This window comes from Bombus pascuorum, chromosome 1 (assembly GCF_905332965.1).
Source record: "Bombus pascuorum chromosome 1, iyBomPasc1.1, whole genome shotgun sequence".
Lineage (NCBI taxonomy): Eukaryota > Metazoa > Arthropoda > Insecta > Hymenoptera > Apidae > Bombus > Bombus pascuorum.
Window position 1 is genome coordinate 8,429,929 of NC_083488.1, and position 17,073 is coordinate 8,447,001.

At 35.4% G+C, this 17,073-nt stretch overlaps 2 protein-coding genes across 3 annotated transcripts in view; both read right to left on the reverse strand.

Annotated features, from left to right (window-relative positions):
* The window catches only part of LOC132916426 (caspase-1-like), a 223,250-nt gene that overhangs the window by 64,482 nt on the left and 141,695 nt on the right, over window positions 1-17,073 (reverse strand). The gene's annotated exons all lie outside the window — the stretch shown is intronic.
* LOC132916506 (J domain-containing protein) lies at window positions 1,631-13,595 on the reverse strand. 2 transcript variants are annotated; one of them, XM_060976592.1, is made up of 5 exons: window positions 13,353-13,595; window positions 11,717-12,343; window positions 8,284-8,385; window positions 7,689-7,805; window positions 1,631-6,662 (listed from the first exon to the last, which is right to left on the reverse strand). In XM_060976592.1, the coding sequence occupies exons 2-5, from the start codon at window positions 11,798-11,800 to the stop codon at window positions 6,483-6,485; spliced, it is 483 nt and encodes a 160-aa protein (XP_060832575.1). In that variant the 5' UTR covers window positions 11,801-12,343; window positions 13,353-13,595; the 3' UTR covers window positions 1,631-6,482. The 2 variants fall into 2 exon arrangements, with proteins under 2 accessions (XP_060832575.1, XP_060832566.1); XM_060976583.1 differs by having other exon boundaries at window positions 1,631-6,707; window positions 13,353-13,591.

The window sequence follows — 17,073 nt, forward strand, 5'->3', positions numbered from 1 at the left end:
TCCCCTAGAAATAAACCCAATAAATAACAAATCAATGTGTACGAAGAACGCAGTAGTTCATATGCTATGAACGTCTCTAATATCAATGAATATCACTCGCTGTCGAACTTAGAAAATAGTCCATCCCCGCAGAAACTTATTCTTATTCTTCGACACGCCATTTCTTTTTCTTCCTCCCTTTGTTCTCAATGCCGTCTGATTAAAACGTGACAACGATGTGGCGAGTTTTCTATCAGAGCTGGACAAAGGAGCTAATGTTAATTGTCGACAAAGGCGAGTTTACGTGGCCGTTTCCATCCGAGTTCATCGGTGAAAAGAGGCGACACGAGTGAATGAAAGGTGCTTCTGTATCCCATCGTCCGCAGTGGATAACGTGGAATGAATGCTCGTTCGACGAACAAACGACATTAAGTTTCGCGTGGCTGTGAATTAGGCCACGGTTCCGCACGCGTTCTCTTTCTCTATTTCTCTCTGTGTGGGTGGCACGTTTTGTACGAACGCGTTTGTGAATGTGCCCTAAGAGATAGGGAAAGTTTTCCATCGCTGACAAAGGATTGCGGCAGTCTATTGTTCCCCGCGTTACACACAGCTAACTCAATTCCAGTTTTTCCAAACGGTCGCGATCGGTTTTTCCATTCGATTCGAATTTATTCTCCTGTTACTTTGCTGGAAAATTGCATTCACACTCTGATCTCTTTGGACTTGGAATAGTTTGGGACATCACTCGTGACTCGTCTGGAACTATTGCGTTGTTTGGGAAGTTTGGACGCTTCCCGACAGTCGAAATTCAGTTCCTATCCTCCTGTTACTTTGCTGGAAAGCTGCATTCACCCTCTGATTTCTTTGGATTTCGAAGCATTTGGGAAATCATTCTCCACTCGTTTGGAATTATTGTGCTGTTTGGAAAGTTTTTAGGGTTCCCGATAGTCGAAATTAAATTCTAGTTCTCCTGTTACTTTGCTGAAAAATTACATTTACACTCTGATTTCTTTGGATTTCGAGGAGGAAAAAATCACTCGTGACTCGTTTGCAAATGCATATTAGGTTGTGTGGAAAGTTTGAGGAGTTTCTAACAATCAGAATTAAGCTCCTATATCTTAAATAGTGATTGGAAGGGAATTATTTGTCAGGAACTAGTGGCAAGTGAAAAGACACTGAATTGGAACAAATGATGTTTCTAATTATGAATAGTAAAAATTAAAGAGAAACATCCGAAATTAGATGTGAATGTTTCTTAACAAAAGAATATTATTCCTCGTGTGTCGATGAGAAGCAATTAAAAATTCGTATTGACATTCCGAACGAATAAATAAACAATAGATTAATTCAAGATTAATTTTGCAACTTTGTTTCAGTTAGGAATATGGATTTTTTATTTGAAATGATTTGAAAGAATATTTTTCAATTATTAAGAAATAGTAATTTTAATGTGAAAATACTTATGAAGTTTGATAATATTAGAATATCAAAATTAAAATTTTCTAATTTTTTAATCTTTTAGCGAAATACGAAATGTCACTTTGATTATTTAATAAAATATCTCATAAATGATATATTTTGTTGGAATACCGGAATTTACAAAAAGGAGGAGTGTTCATATTGTGGGTTAACGAATGTACGAAGCAAACTGTTCTTAATTAAACACATTTATTGAACCTTTAATCGCATAGATACATATCGTCGCGTCGTCCAGCGCGTGACGATTATAATATATTTATATATCTTATACGTTATATATATGCGTATGTATATTTATTTGTATATTTATACGTACATAACAGAGATTCGCGCGTTTACGAGGAGAGAAGAAACCATCGCTTTATACCTTCATCTTTAATTACATTTTATTAATATCTTATATTAATTATATTTTCAAAGAGAGGCATACATAATTATAATATTTTTCCTAGAAACGTATAAAATTTAATCGTATTACAATTTTAAAAGATCGTAAATATACCTTTGTGAAACTCTCAAAGAAAAAAAGAAGAACTAAAAACTAGAGTAAATTACAAAATATTCCATTAAGCTTTCTATTTAAGACAAAAGAAAAGGAAGCCTAAAAGGCAAGCAATTTTTTATCGAATACTCCGTAAAAACTGTAGCAACGTTTAACACGAAAAAAATTCCGTGCCCACGGTATCTTCTTTTTTTTTCTTTTCGTCGAACGACAGGTTTCTCCCAGCCCTCGGCCGGATGCACGATACCATCGATAAGTCGATCGCGTGGAAATAATAAATCGATAGAAGGTACAGTGTTCCACGAGGCGGAATCGCGGAGACGCGTCTAGAAAAATATAGATGTGAGAACAACACACGTACAGAATATTTTCGAAACTTGCTTTATCGTTCCTTTTGTTTTTCTTTTTCTCTCATTCTTTAAAGACAGATATACGGGTAGTGTGATGAGATCTCGAAGATCGATCTCTCGTTCTCGACTTTGGACGACCATATATATATATATATTTTTTTTTTACTTCCTTTCTTTTTCTCTATTTTCATGTTATATTTATATTTGGTTCCCTTTTACGATTCGACGTTACTTTTACCTTACGAATAATTACACGTGTTTTACGTCATAGAAACTCGAGAACGAAGCCGATTCTGATCTTTAAACTTCAACACGTACACGCACTATCGATTTTTCTTTTAACCTTCCCATTCTTTCGGGCAATCCTTGTTTTCTTGTTTTATAAAATAGATCAGCGACTCCTACCTTACCACTTTTTCTTCGTTTTATTTTTTCCTCGTCCATGATCGATAGCGCGTGGCGTCATTCGACTCAAGTACTCTCGACAACGGTACACTCGCTACGTTTCCGGTTTTTCATCGCAAAAATTTCGCACCATTGCCATCGATATACATTGTCTCTACTTTTGATTCCTCGTTTATCCCCCCCTCCTCCCCGCTTCCCGACCGATCTACGTTCCCGAATCCTCGGTCCGGTTTTGAAAATCCACACAGACGACGAACGATTCTATGTAAAGTTCGAGTGAGCAAAGGATAAAATAAAAAAGAAGAAAAGAAACGATATCTGGACACGGGTGAAAATAAATTCGAGGAGACAGGATCGTTTTAAGCCGTACCTCGGAGCCTTACATACTAATATCGAAAGGTCACATCGATACGTACGAGTCGACTGTTGCTATTTTCGGCCACCAATCATTAGCTTCTACGTCTACGTGCCTTAATTACGCGGAACGCAACGACGACGTTCGAGTGCATTAGAAAAATTCCTCGTCGACTAGCTATCGATATATTCGTATTCGTGGTGATTGAAACGAAGAACCGAACTTAATCTATGAATCGAGAAATTATCACGACACCGGTTGCTCTTGAGACAGGGTGTACGAACGAATGATGTAACTCGCTGTAGTGAGATGGGATTCTATCGACGATGAGAGAATGATAACTAGACTGTGGATTTTTATACAAATTTTTGAGAATACAAGCGAAAAAATGGATCTTAAGTAGTGACTTGTTTCACCTAAATATTATAATAAATTTTGGATATTTTGTCAGCCGATGTGAATATAATAGAAAATATATACGAACTTGCTAAAAGTTCCTTTAAAGTAATAAATAATTTTCAATAAAAAATGCGATACGGGGATGTTGAGTATACGAGTAAAAAATGTATTATTTTCGTTAACTAATATCGTAATTGTATGATCTTGAATATAATTGCTTTAACAAATTAAAGGAAACTTCATGAAGATTATGAAGTGTAAAACCTCTTGTCAAGAACTATATTTCTTCGTATTATGTACGTTTTATACACTTTTTCATGTTTAAATTTCTCATAAATGCATAAACATCCGCAGTCTGTTGGTAATAAATCAAAAGTGCTGTTAAATCCTTTCGCTGATGAATGGACGTAAAATAACGTGGATATAAAGCGTGACTTTTTAAAACTACTGACATTTTTAGAAATTGTCTGAGGGAAAATTGATAAATCGAAGCTCTAGCGTTTTAATTCCATCGAGTTTCCTCTCGAAAATTTAGATTGTTCGTCGCAAAGTTGATCCTCCGTGCTTTGGTACGTTGTTCCCGTTTTCAGTCTGCGTCGAAGTGGATTAATCGAAAGCAAAGGACAATATTTGACGATGAATTCTTTCCGGTATCGTCTCGGTGATATTTTAAAATTTAATTGGAAAATATTTTATGTAAAAAAGGAAGGGTGGGGGAACTGACAAAAATGGATATGATCGAGATGAATAAGACTCGTTCGCAATTCTATTAACGAACATTTATAAATTAAAAGTTCACGTAATAATAAAGTAGATTTCGTCAGTGTCTATTCGATATATTTTCTTTCAGCGAAAGGATTAATTTAAGTACAGAAAAGTATGACGTGAGATCTATGGGATCGTGAAGGTTTCGAACATTCAAGTGTGGTCGAGAAAAAACGATATATACTTTGCGTTTGACACAGGTACAAGTGCGCCGTCATCGATTTGCTCAACAATGGAACAACTATGCTTAATCAGTTTATTCGACGATCTTATCTTCAACGGCACAAAAGTTAACAATGTTTCGCTTGGAAAAGATCGAGAATACACTTCGATATTCACGCGTACGAAGCTTTTGTGATTCGACGTCTAAACTGTTCAAGCGTTCCATTGAAGAATACTCAATGTAGAAACAACGAGTTACTTTTTTTCTTCTAGCTACTCGACGATGGAAGTACTACTTAAGTGGTACAGATCACTGCCTTGGAAACCGTACATACTTTACAAAGAGTGATACGAAGAAATGTCAATTGAATTGAATTATTTTCGCAACTTGAGATTGGGAACGTTTCTCGACTAATTTCTTCGAATTTTTGTATCTCTCGTTGTTGGTTTTCCTTAAAATTTATGGATAAATACCTTAAAACGAAGTATAATACTTTTTACCAGAATGATATTTTTTCACAGAATATATGAAATTCTGATTTAAAAACAAACTGTGTATTTTAATTCTAATTCATTTTAAATAAATGAGATAGGTGAATGTTAAAAATTGTTAATAAAAATCAGGACAATCATTAATTAATTTCACCAAAATAAGGCAACATTATTCTCTTATTATTCCCAATTCAATAAGTAAAGAAATTCAAAAACATATCAATGTTATAATGCAACAAAATTTCTACATTATTCCTCAGGATTGTTTAAAAACTGAAATACATTCAGCTCGAACTGAACCACTTAAACAAATTCTATCGCGAGTAACGTTATAGTAGAAACAACTAGTTATTTTCTTACGTTTGAATCCCTTTGTGGAATCGTGGATTTTAGCTTCTCTCTTGATACAACATTAAAGCACCGTCTAGCCGATCCTTTGATTTTTTTCGCCCTGATTTCTTCTTTCTACTTTCTTCAATATTCTTCTTTTCCTTGTCGCTCTGTTTCGTGACACTTAAACAAAACTTTAAGGAAGAAATGGAAATAAGAAAAATGTGACACTTCTTTCGAGAAACCTCAAGAGCATCCTCTTTTCTCGTCTGGAACTTTAAACGAGTTTCCCTCTGGTTTCCCTCTTCCTTCTCCCGTAAAAGGATCTCTAAAGCAGGATCGATATGTTATATCGTATACTCTGTCGCCGACTTTTACTGTTCAATTTATTCCTGCTCGGTTAGTCGCATTTCACCGTTGTGAATATTAAGAATTCCAATTAAATATTGTGAAACCTTTCAAACATAGGCAATAGAAATTAATTATCGAAATTTTTTAAATTTCGATAGTCATAAGAATTGCAAGAGAAGAAGATTTGCAGCATATTTCCTTCGGCCTTTGCAAATTCATATACCGTATGATCGATCAAATTACAAAGTATCCACTTGGATGATCGCACAGTTTTCATATCGAGTATGTTCTCCATCTTGGCACGTTCCCTGCCACTCTCGCATAATATTCCATTCAATCTGCGTCTGCCGTCGATAGCTCGTGCCGTTATTTATTTTATATTCGCAGAAAGCGTTACCGACTTGAACAGAAACTGCTCTCGACCATGGATAATCTGCATCGTACATATTTAACATATTAAAAGACGAACTAGAATCTTCAAATATCTTCCTCTGAACACTTGCAATAAATACAGTCTTTATCCACTTCAAAATCAGCAAAATTCACCCAATGATAAAATTAGTATTCCTCTTTCTTAATAACGATACTAGTCGAATAATAACAATAACAAAAAGAAAAAAAGGACCAAACCTTTTACAAAGTTAACGATAACAGAAACAAGATCTTCGCTCAAAATCTCAATTCAAACTCAACAACATCCTTCCTTCAAGTTCTCTTGGTTGGACAAGAACGAGCGGTAAATTCACGACGAGACGGTGTATCCGTAATTTATTACGTTTGCTTATGATGCTTCATCCATTTGTTACGTTCGATATACTTCGCAAAAAAAAAAAAAAAGAAAAAAGGTAGACACACAGAGCGAGCGATCGTTGGTCCAGACGACGACCAGAAATTGGAGAACGACGTCGCACCTTTAGATCTCGTAGTTGCGGAACTTGTTCACCACCTCGTTAGACGCCTCCGAGTCCCATCCAAGGTCACGACGTGCACCGTAGTAGATGTTTGCGCCACCCTCCGAAGCTCTTCTGTGAGCGTTGGCCGGTTGCACCTTACTAGTGTGACCAGGAGAACCAGCAGATTCAGCGGCCGCGTCCTGCAGCATGCGATCCTTCGTCTTCGGTATGCTCCAGTGCATCGACTATAGCGTATTCGAGTGCTCTTTTTTTATTCTTTTTGCTTTTTTCTTTTGTTTTATATATATTTATATTTCTTTTTTATTTTATTAAGAAGATTAGAAATGAGTGAACAGAATAGGTCACTTGTGAATGGGTCACAATTTGGATTAAATTTGATATTTTATCGAGAGCATCGAACAACAATTTGGAAAGCTTACATAGTGAAAGTAAGTTTAAAATCTGATTGGAAAAATTTTGTTTGACTATAATATGTGATCTCTATCGCAAATGGCCCATTGTTGTCATAGTTTGGTTATTTTGTGTGTTATATGGGTTATGGGTAATTGTGCGTTATAGTTGGTTTTGAGTTAGTTGAGCTTGAAGGATCGATAGAACGGAAAATCAGAAAATGATGTCAGGTGTATTAGTTGGAAAAGTAATAACGTCGTGCGAGAAATTTCTAATAAAAACAGTCTGCTACTAAAGTTCTGAATCACTGACAAACTGTTTCCATATAGTTGAAGAACACGACTAAAAGTCAAATGTAAAATATCAAGGATTATATTACGTATCAAACAAATTTAATAAAAGTTCATTTTTCAAACACTCCTCTTCGAAGCACGAAAGTAAGTTCGACAAAATTTTCCTTTATACAAAACTCTCCAAATTCGAGAAAGAAATATACATAGATACATTTTTCAAAGTAAATGTAAGAATCCCAAACTCTACGAAAAAACGAATCTACTCGTTCACTTCTCCGTTTGCAAACTCCGACTTAAATTTCAAATTCGGAGATTTCTGCTAACCCAATATGATTTTCCCTAGCCTGCAATAGTCAGTTCCAATACCAGTTTTCTATCTATGAAAGTTGCAATGTTGAAAGAACACCGTCGCAGTTTCTTTTCTTTCCACGAGATACGAAATTTCTCGCACGATTTTCCAAGCATTGTTCGCCACCGAGCAACAAAAATTTCGCCGAAGAACTCCCATCGAATTCTCCTCACCTGATGCACGTGATCCTTCATTCCAAGCCATTGCTTGTAGCTGATGGCAATCCCGCTACGCCTCCATTTGTCATAGTTGCTCCTTTGCTCAGGGTCACAGAGAACCTCTTTCGCGTGCTGCGACAAAAAGAAATCGCGTTACCTTGGTCGCAATCAAACGGAAGTGTAATCGGATAGATGGAACAGATATTGCATGGTTGTAAATTAAAACATAAATTATTATTATTAGACTACGTACGTTTATGCGAGATTCATATTTTTAAATTTAATGATTATCAGATTACGGATGTTTATGCAGAATTTATATTTTTATGGGTACAAGTAAAGAAACGAAACCTTCGTGAAAACGAAGTAAGAGATGCTAAACGAAGAAAACTTTGCTTACAGAGTTTGAATTTTAGTTGTCGATTAATGTCTTACAACCGTGCTATTTAAATTTCACTGACTATACAATCACACGATTATACATCGGTTAGCTCGTATCGTCAAGACGAGGCAGATTAACGTAAATGGAGCAATCGTGCAACAACTTCCTCATGAGTCACGTTGCAACCATATGCGAGTAAAGAAACGAGAATAGACCGAGGAAACAAACCTGCAATTGCTGAAATTTCCGTTCAGCTTCCTTATCACCTTCGTTCTTGTCCGGATGATATTGAAGAGCCAGCACCTTATACTCTGCCGTGATTTGTTCCACCTGGAATATAGATTTTTAAGAATCATTTAGGTGAAAAAAATTCGAAGAAATTGAAAGTTACCACGTGGTTAATTGACCTTAAAAAAGACGTACAGGATGTGTGGGATGGCTTTGAAAGAAGCACTAAGGGGGACGGTTCATTACACATCCTTTATTTAAACTTCACGCTCCTGATTATGTGGATTATTAACTTCGCGATTTTCACTGATAATCTAGGTAATTTTATTTTACAATAATTCTTTAGAATCCCCCAAATGATCTTTTAATGGCTTTTCTTTCTGTTATAACCTTGTGAATTTTTTAGTTTTAATATTACTTGGAGTATTTCAGTATAACGTAATTAAAAACTTGTTCGAACAAAGAAGTTTTATAGAAAATATCAAAGTCACAACTGAAACACTCAGAAGGATGGTAAAAACACGTGCATATTTAATCTCAAAACTAGCCAGACAGACAATTTACAGAATATTAATTAATGAATAGAATTATTTTAAAGTGCGTTGAATTCTAAAGAATAGAAAACACGACTTATCGCCGGATTGTATATTTTTAAATTTAAAAATATAGCCAAGATGTATACAATATACACAAATATATAAAATACTCAAAGTAGAAATTCAATAGAAAAATCAGCAGTCTACTTAACAAATTTGTTCTTTATAGTTAAAGAGGATCTAAAAAAGAACAGAAAAAATATTCTCCGAGAGGAGCCACTATATCTAACAAATTGAACGTTCTTCCAAATTCAATTATATAAAACAAATATTTACTTATATAATAATATAAATTTACGTGAAAATCCACCATCTACGTATCCAATTTTTTCCAGAACACCAAGAACACCAAGTCTATAAAATTGTGCATTCTTCCAAGTTACGCTAATGAATATTTCCAGGCACCTTCCCAGGTGTTTTACATCATGATAATAATCGAAAGAAACACGGGAAGGGCTGTTTACCCTCCGTTCGTCGATTTTCTGGCTAATGAAGACGACTGGTATTTGCCAGGCAATTTAACGAATTCGCTTAATGGGTGTAGAGTTCCTTAATGGATCCGCCGGACCGTTGGCAAACAGACGAACACGATCACTCATTATTAACCCTCGGGTTTTATTTAAAGCAACGTCGTTTATTTTTAGTAGATCGCGAGGAACGCGCGAACAGGGAGAAAACAAGCGTGGAACGCTGACATAATTCCTTAGAAAGGGTCTATGATGACTTTTATGTGATATTCACCGACGGAACGAGACGTGGATCGAAGGCTGATCGACTCTTTGCGTTGTGGAAATGGGTTGTTTACTTGGACAACTTCTCTGGGAATTATAATCGAACAAGCTTTCACGTTTAGTCGATATTCCAACGACGCGAAAAGATCATCTTCCTAGGGGTAGTTGCATGGGGTTGAGTTACTTCTTCCTCTCTTGCAGGATTTTGACTTTTAGAGACCATGGTTTATCGCAATATTGCAATGTAAATGTTGTGAATACACTAGCTCGTGTAAATATTTCATCAGTTACTACAGGAAACCTTTATGCACATATTGTGTGTGTTATATAAAACATAATTGTTGAAACTGCACTAGCAACTATTATCATCTATCGAATTTTTAGAAAAGAGGAAATTTACTATAGACCAATGATAATAGAATAATAGAAAAATAATTTATAATAAGGATATTACTTAGATAAAATATCGGCTAAATTTGTTTATATAAAGCAAAATGTCATGGTATCTGTTAATAACATAGATTTATCATTTTGGAGAGGTCAAACATATTCTTTAGTCTATCTAAACAATTTTTTGATACACAAATTAGTTTCAAAAATCTACAACAATTTCATTCCAAGAATTTATTAATTCTACAATCAATAATTCTTATAAACCTAATAAATAAATTGTTTTGACTAAATACATGATGCCGTAAAGAAACTACATACTACTAAAGTTCCATCTGAAAAAGCACTTCAACCAGGTATTTGAAAACGCAATAATTATTTTATAGCTACAACCATTGGCCTATAGACGATTAAGAATCCATTAAAAATTCTTATATCGTTGAAAACATCAGACATTTTCATTTTCATCTTAACTTATCGTGAACTTCACATAGTCAAAGTTATCAATCGCGAAACGGATTGGATTGTAATCGTATTGTCAACTTCCATCGAGCCACGGTGTGATATATTTTTGTCAAACGAAGTGGCAATCGACAGACGATCGATACTAATCGAGAAGTTGAACCAAAGCGCTAATTAAAGTTGTACCTGATGCTGATGCAATTATCCTGCAGTGACGAGCTCCCGACAGCGAAACTAATTAATTCCGCATAACTTCTGAAAGTATATTAAATACGTATGTATCCCATTAGATAAATGTGCAGTAATCTGAAACTTTAAGTCGCGATATGCCCAGAGATAACTCACATTGGAAATTGTTTAATTGTCGGGAAATCGGATCCGTGCGAGTCGTGCCGCTTTTGAATTTTACTTTACAAGGTGTTATCTAATTGGATCTGACAAATAACGTGGATGATGAAATATTCATAGTTTATGGAGATAGGATCTTAGGTTACAAAGCAGCCAGTATGCGGACAAGACATTGTTTTGGATATTTTGTTGGAAATTTTAAGGGTGAAAGAGATTGGTTAAATGGAATTTTTCTTAAAACGGAAAATTCACGTATAACAAAATATAGATATGCTAGGAATTAAAATGTTCTATAGAATAAAGAACCTTTGACTAATAACTTACTGTGTCATATTTTTCATATTACTATTAACTTATATACCGAATGACACAATTCAACAACAATCCAAAAACCAGTCTTCAAAGACAGAAACGAAGAACACGTGAAAATCCTAAATCTCGATCATTTTTAAAAGAAAATCGTTACAGAGAACTCTATTAGCTGGAAAAACTGAACGAAACAAATCAGAAAAACCATTAAATATAAAAAAAAACTCTTGTAACTTAATTCTTCATAAAGAAATTCACGAAAGCTGGTTTGCTGTCGCAGGCTCATCACACGAAAGAAAAAAGCGATACATTTTTTAAGAAACTTCAGCCTCAACCCTTTCTCAAAAAGCGACCACAGATATATTCCCATTACTAAGAATAATAAAAACATCTACCAAGTGTCAAAAACTTTGCGAAGAGCCCAACAAGATCTTGCCGTCGCGTTGCAGACTTGTCACACGAAAGAGAAACATAGCAATCCTTTCCTTCGCAAAGAATTTCAATCTCAATTCCACAAACAACCCTGCCACTGGTAATAATCAAAGGAAACCAGCCTGGAAATTAACCCCTTGCGAAAGTAATTCAGAAAATTCTTACCGTCGAGGACTCGTCGCACGAGAGTAGAGCATAGTAATCCTCCTCCTCGCTGGGCTTATAATTGATGGCGTCTTCGACGCTCATTTTCCCTCACTGGTTCTTCCGTTTCCTTCTTCACGATCCCCAATCTTCCTTTCGAAGATTCTTCGAGATCCAACAGTAACGATATCCGGTCAAAATTGTCCGGTTAAAAATTTCGTGTCAACGAATCGAAAGATCGAGAAATTTCTAAAGGGAATTGTTTTTTTCTTTTACGCGCGTATTTGATTCGAACGCGACGCGTGTGAACGCTTGAGAAAGCGTGATGACACTTAGCCCGTAGATGCTGTCGCTGGTTTGGTAGATTCTGGTAATCGGCCTCCGGTCGTCACCTGTTGCCGTGTCGCGCGTCGGACGCTCGAGTGAGCCGAACGAAGGAGAACCGTGTTAGAGACCCGGAAAAACCCGATTCCCGGGAAATTCCGCGCGTGTGCGCAATTCAGCAGTGGCTCACAAAGCCTCCCGTCGATCGTGGGCCGCCCCCTCTCCGGAAGAAGCTCCTGCGCACTCTGGTTAAGTCTTCCCTGTAGGGGGAACCGAGGATGACTTTCGTCTCGAGATTTCTCGTTTACCGGCTGAGGCTACCACCTGGACAAATTGGTTTTCAGATAAAAGGATTGGATCCTCTTATACAATAATTTATTTATTATGTAATAATATTAGCGAATTGACAATTAACCACCTGGACAGGTTGGGTTTCGGATAAAAGGACTAGATCCTCTTATACGTTACGTATCATCTTATACATTATACATTACATATCATATACAGAGTATAATAATTTATAAATTATGTAATAATATTAGCAAATTGACAAGTAAGCAACTAGAAGAACTGAGAACCTGTTGTTTCCCACAATAATTTATTTTAATGATATAATAATATTGTAGTGAATTAGCAAATGATAAGGTGTATTATTGTAGACTTTTCTACACAATTGTTTAATTTTGATTAAATAACTTTAATTTAAAAAACTTGATTATCGATAGTGCTATTGCATCCACTAAATGTGCAGAAAGAAGAAAGTCCGAAGATTTCATAAAGTTTGACTTTAAGACAATCATCTTAAAAAGCACAAAGAGCGGATATAAAAATCAAAGTCACAAAACACGATCGTCTAAGTATTTAGATCAACGTAAATGTATATTATTGATTATACAGGTAACTTGAATTAAAAGTTGTAAAACGATAACATGAATAATAACCAAACTTCTACAAATATTCTTGGAAATTGTTTTAACTCCAGATTCAAACACACAGTTGCAATGAAACAAACAACTGTGAAGTAACAGGAAGTCCTAGCGTTTACTAAATACTTGTTGATCCAAAGTTAATGTATTACCCGTTTCTATGCAATACTAGTCATTCTTTTTAAACCATTAACGCGAACAATATATGGCGATCAATTAATATTCCCGGGCCAAATTCGATAATCTGTGTTACGTTTTCATCGTAGTCGTGGCACGTTACGTCACATTCCACTGTACAAAATCAAGAATTTGATTACATACACTAATACAGACAAATCTATCAAAATCATTAATAGATGCTTTGTTGGCAGAATAGATGTTAGTTGTCACTGTTAGTCGTGATCTACCTCTTATAAACTATTTTATCGATGTTCCAAAACCTTGAGCACTCTTCTTTTGCTTTTTTTCAAGATTTTTATACACATAAAAATTGTTTAATATAACACATAATAATGATTTAATGTATTGTCTCTTTTTTTCTGTTTGTATTTTGTATTTTATATTAGGCTCGTCGTATATATATATATGAATTTGTAAGACGATCACGTGAAACGTTCACGATTATAATCGACGTACACTCATACTGCGCCTTGATTGTCAGAGATTCCAGAGACTTGTGGCTTTCACTTGCGGCTACGTAACCTCGAACCTCACCTCGCAACGTTACCGACCGAGTGATCTAGATCCCGATCTCGGTCACGTGCCAACAGCTGATCGATCAACGCTGTATTGATTGTTACAACGTGGAAAAAAGAAACAGAGAACGAAAGATATGCTCTTTAATGATGGAAAATGTATTTTTGATAATGACGTTTAATATGTTCAGTGAGTAACAGGAAACTTTTTTTTATTAATTTATACAGGATTACAATATGTAGATTATGTCCATTTGGATGTGGAAAGTTGAAAAAAACGAATTTTTGAGAAAAGGGATCTTTAGTAATTATCAGCAACAATGTGTTGATAAATTGTAAAGGAAGTGTTAACAAATACCAATAAAGAAGTATACATTTTACTAAGAAGACTAAAGGAATTTTAACAGAAATTAAATTGGATAAAAAGGATTGTGAAGAAAAGGAAACTGTAGAAAGTAACAGGGATTCTGCCTTTGAACAATTTTCAAGGAATAAAGACAAGAAAATGATTCGCTTGTTTTTAATTTAAATTCTATTAGAGTTGAAAAGATCCTTTTTTGTAATATAAAAGCAAGAACGTGAAAAAGTTCAAAATTCTTAGGATTAGCTACGGCAAAAAGTTTATTTCCTCCTGTAATACCTCGGAGATACAACCCAGCACCTATCTATTTGGGAAGTTTGAAACAGCGAAAGTCCAACCCAGATTTAGACATCACAACGGAGATACACATATAATAAGAAGTAGAAAAAATCGAGTCCGTAAATTGAAACTCTGCATTAAAAACTAGCATTAAAAACTTTACTCGGTTTATCTTTTTTTAACAAAATAAATTTTACTCTCTCAATGGAAAATAAATTTTCGCAATATTTATACAAAAATTGAAGATGCCAAAATGCATAAAACGCACATAATACGTAGAAATATATGAAATATCCAAGCTATGATACTTGTTATACAATAATATTTAAGTAGACCAACCCTCTGCCTGGATTTCACTTTTTTAAATTATATTTATAAAAATATAAATTTGCGTAAGTATCCACTGTCTTGTAATATTATTTGAAAATGTATAACTGAGGAAAAGTCAGAGACCTACCACCCACCGCTCAAACATCGTGGCATACTTTCGCGTAAAGCGGGTTGCATGCTATTGAGAGACCCATCTATGCACCGACATATTTTTCATTCTCGATTTTCCATTCAACATCCAACTCCCATGAACTCACCGGAATATTCACCCTTTGCAGATGCGCGGTTATACTTTTACCCTCGATCCCTCGGTCGAAAATTAATTTTCCCTGCTTTATAGTGGTCCACGCGGTAGAACGACTCTTATTTCGCTACTTGTTCATCGTTCGGCTGGCTTAATTGCGTGTCAGCGTTTCAAAAGGTGAATCTGTTATAGGGTTTTTGCCGCACGTGGTCTGCATTACACGGTCCATTTCCACTACCGTAGTATTCCATTCGATAACCTGATATACCGTAACGACGTGTGAGTGCAAATATTGTACACGCGTGGTTATACACACGAAAGTGTGACTAACGAAGAATATTTGTTGTTCGTTTGAAATTCTATATTAAAGAAAACTTAAGAAATATTTTATATTTAAATTTCGTTCAAATTTTTCAATCAATTTAATGTTGCATCAAATATTTTATACAATATGTGTAGAAATGAAAATGTCACACGTACAATTTCATCGTCGCACGCACACTTCGAATGGGAGGCAAGAAAGATTTTGTATACAGGTTTCGTTCGAATTTTTCTAGCAATCCTATGTTGTATCATATATTTTGTATAGAATGTATAAAAATGAAAGCGTCAAAGAATATTCACATATTTTACACATGCACGTTTCTTGGAATTTAGTGCAAATACACTGCTCAAAACAGTCGGAGGATCTGAACAGTCAGTGATAAATTTTGAAATAGGAGGAATTAAATACACGATAAAGGTTTAGAGCATGTAACAGGAAATATATATTGAGACTATAATTGAGATGGATAGAACGCTATGCTATTCGCACGAGTGCTGACTCCTGACTGCCGGAATTAGCTGCTCCCCCTCATACTAATTCAGATACCCTAAGCAAGTATGTATAATTTTATCGTCAATCGATGATTCGTTTCTCCACTGGTGGCGCTCAATCAATGTCCCTAATTGCTTTAATTTAGGACTTAGAACATCGCAATATAGTCGCCCTATAGGCGACTGAAACTAGACGAGAGAGATGTCTTCTTCATAATGATACAGTGTTTTAATTAATTCGATTACTACGTCAGAAATAGTACAAATTTATCTCGTTAATTAAATGGTTATCATGATTCTATTCTAAAAAACATTGTAGAAAATAAATAAAAAATACTCTAACATGGCAATTATCGAAATTTATCCGCTTTTATTTCATGAGCAGATACTGGATATTTACCTTTGCAAGCGTCAAATATTTTCTCTTATAGCAATTGACCGTAGAATTGATTGAAAATTAACCAAATTAGCTTAAAAAGTAAAATCATTCATATAGAACAATAATACGTAAATGCAGTTTAAAAAGTGATAAAATGTGAAATATCCAGACAAAAGTCAGAATTGATACAGCTTCTAGCGTCCAAGGATGAATCAGTTCAAAAAATTTAACTCCTCTTATGCAAAGAGCTTTCTTTCCAAAATATCAACCTGAACATTTAGAAATCACTTAGAAATCATCATTATTCTCTCCAAGAAAAAGAATTTCAGCCAAGACAATAGAAGATCCTATCGTATAGGATATCTCATCAGAGAAAATATTTACCTTTATCCAGTTTAATTCATTGGCAGTACAAAACGTATACGTTCGCAGAACCAAAGAAGGCGACGTACGTTCGCAGATAATCCTCTCCAGGCTCGTACATCATTAGAAATTCAAATTCCTTTGGTTGGATGATGGTGTGAGAGTGGAAGAAGCAGACGAAGAAGAGGAGAACACTAAAACGTGACTGAATGCGTGAGCTCATTATGCATTCGTCTTGCTTCCGTCGAAGACGCCGCTGATTATCGGTACCTTCGCTTACAGCTGTTAAGACCATTGTCTCAGGAAGAGGCTTTCAACGAGGAAAGCTCGAAAGAGCTTCCTTCGGCCTTCCTACGACCTCGACGAACGCTTTGTTTTTTCGTCTTCGTCCACTGAATTTCTCTCTGGTAACTTTCGTTCTTTGATTTCTAGGAAAATTAGGGCGAACGCTAATAAGAAACGAATATTTCTGAATCGAAATGGAAGGCCAGAGAACGACGATGACAAGTTTTGTTTACGATGCTTGAATTCTGTTCCGTGGACCTTGTCGCGTGATACGATGCTTTGAAGATGGCACGTGGATGAAGAAAAGATCAGAAAATTTTTAGATCTGTTTTCTTTTCCCGTGCTTCGAAGCTGAATTATAAATGATAGGTAGAAA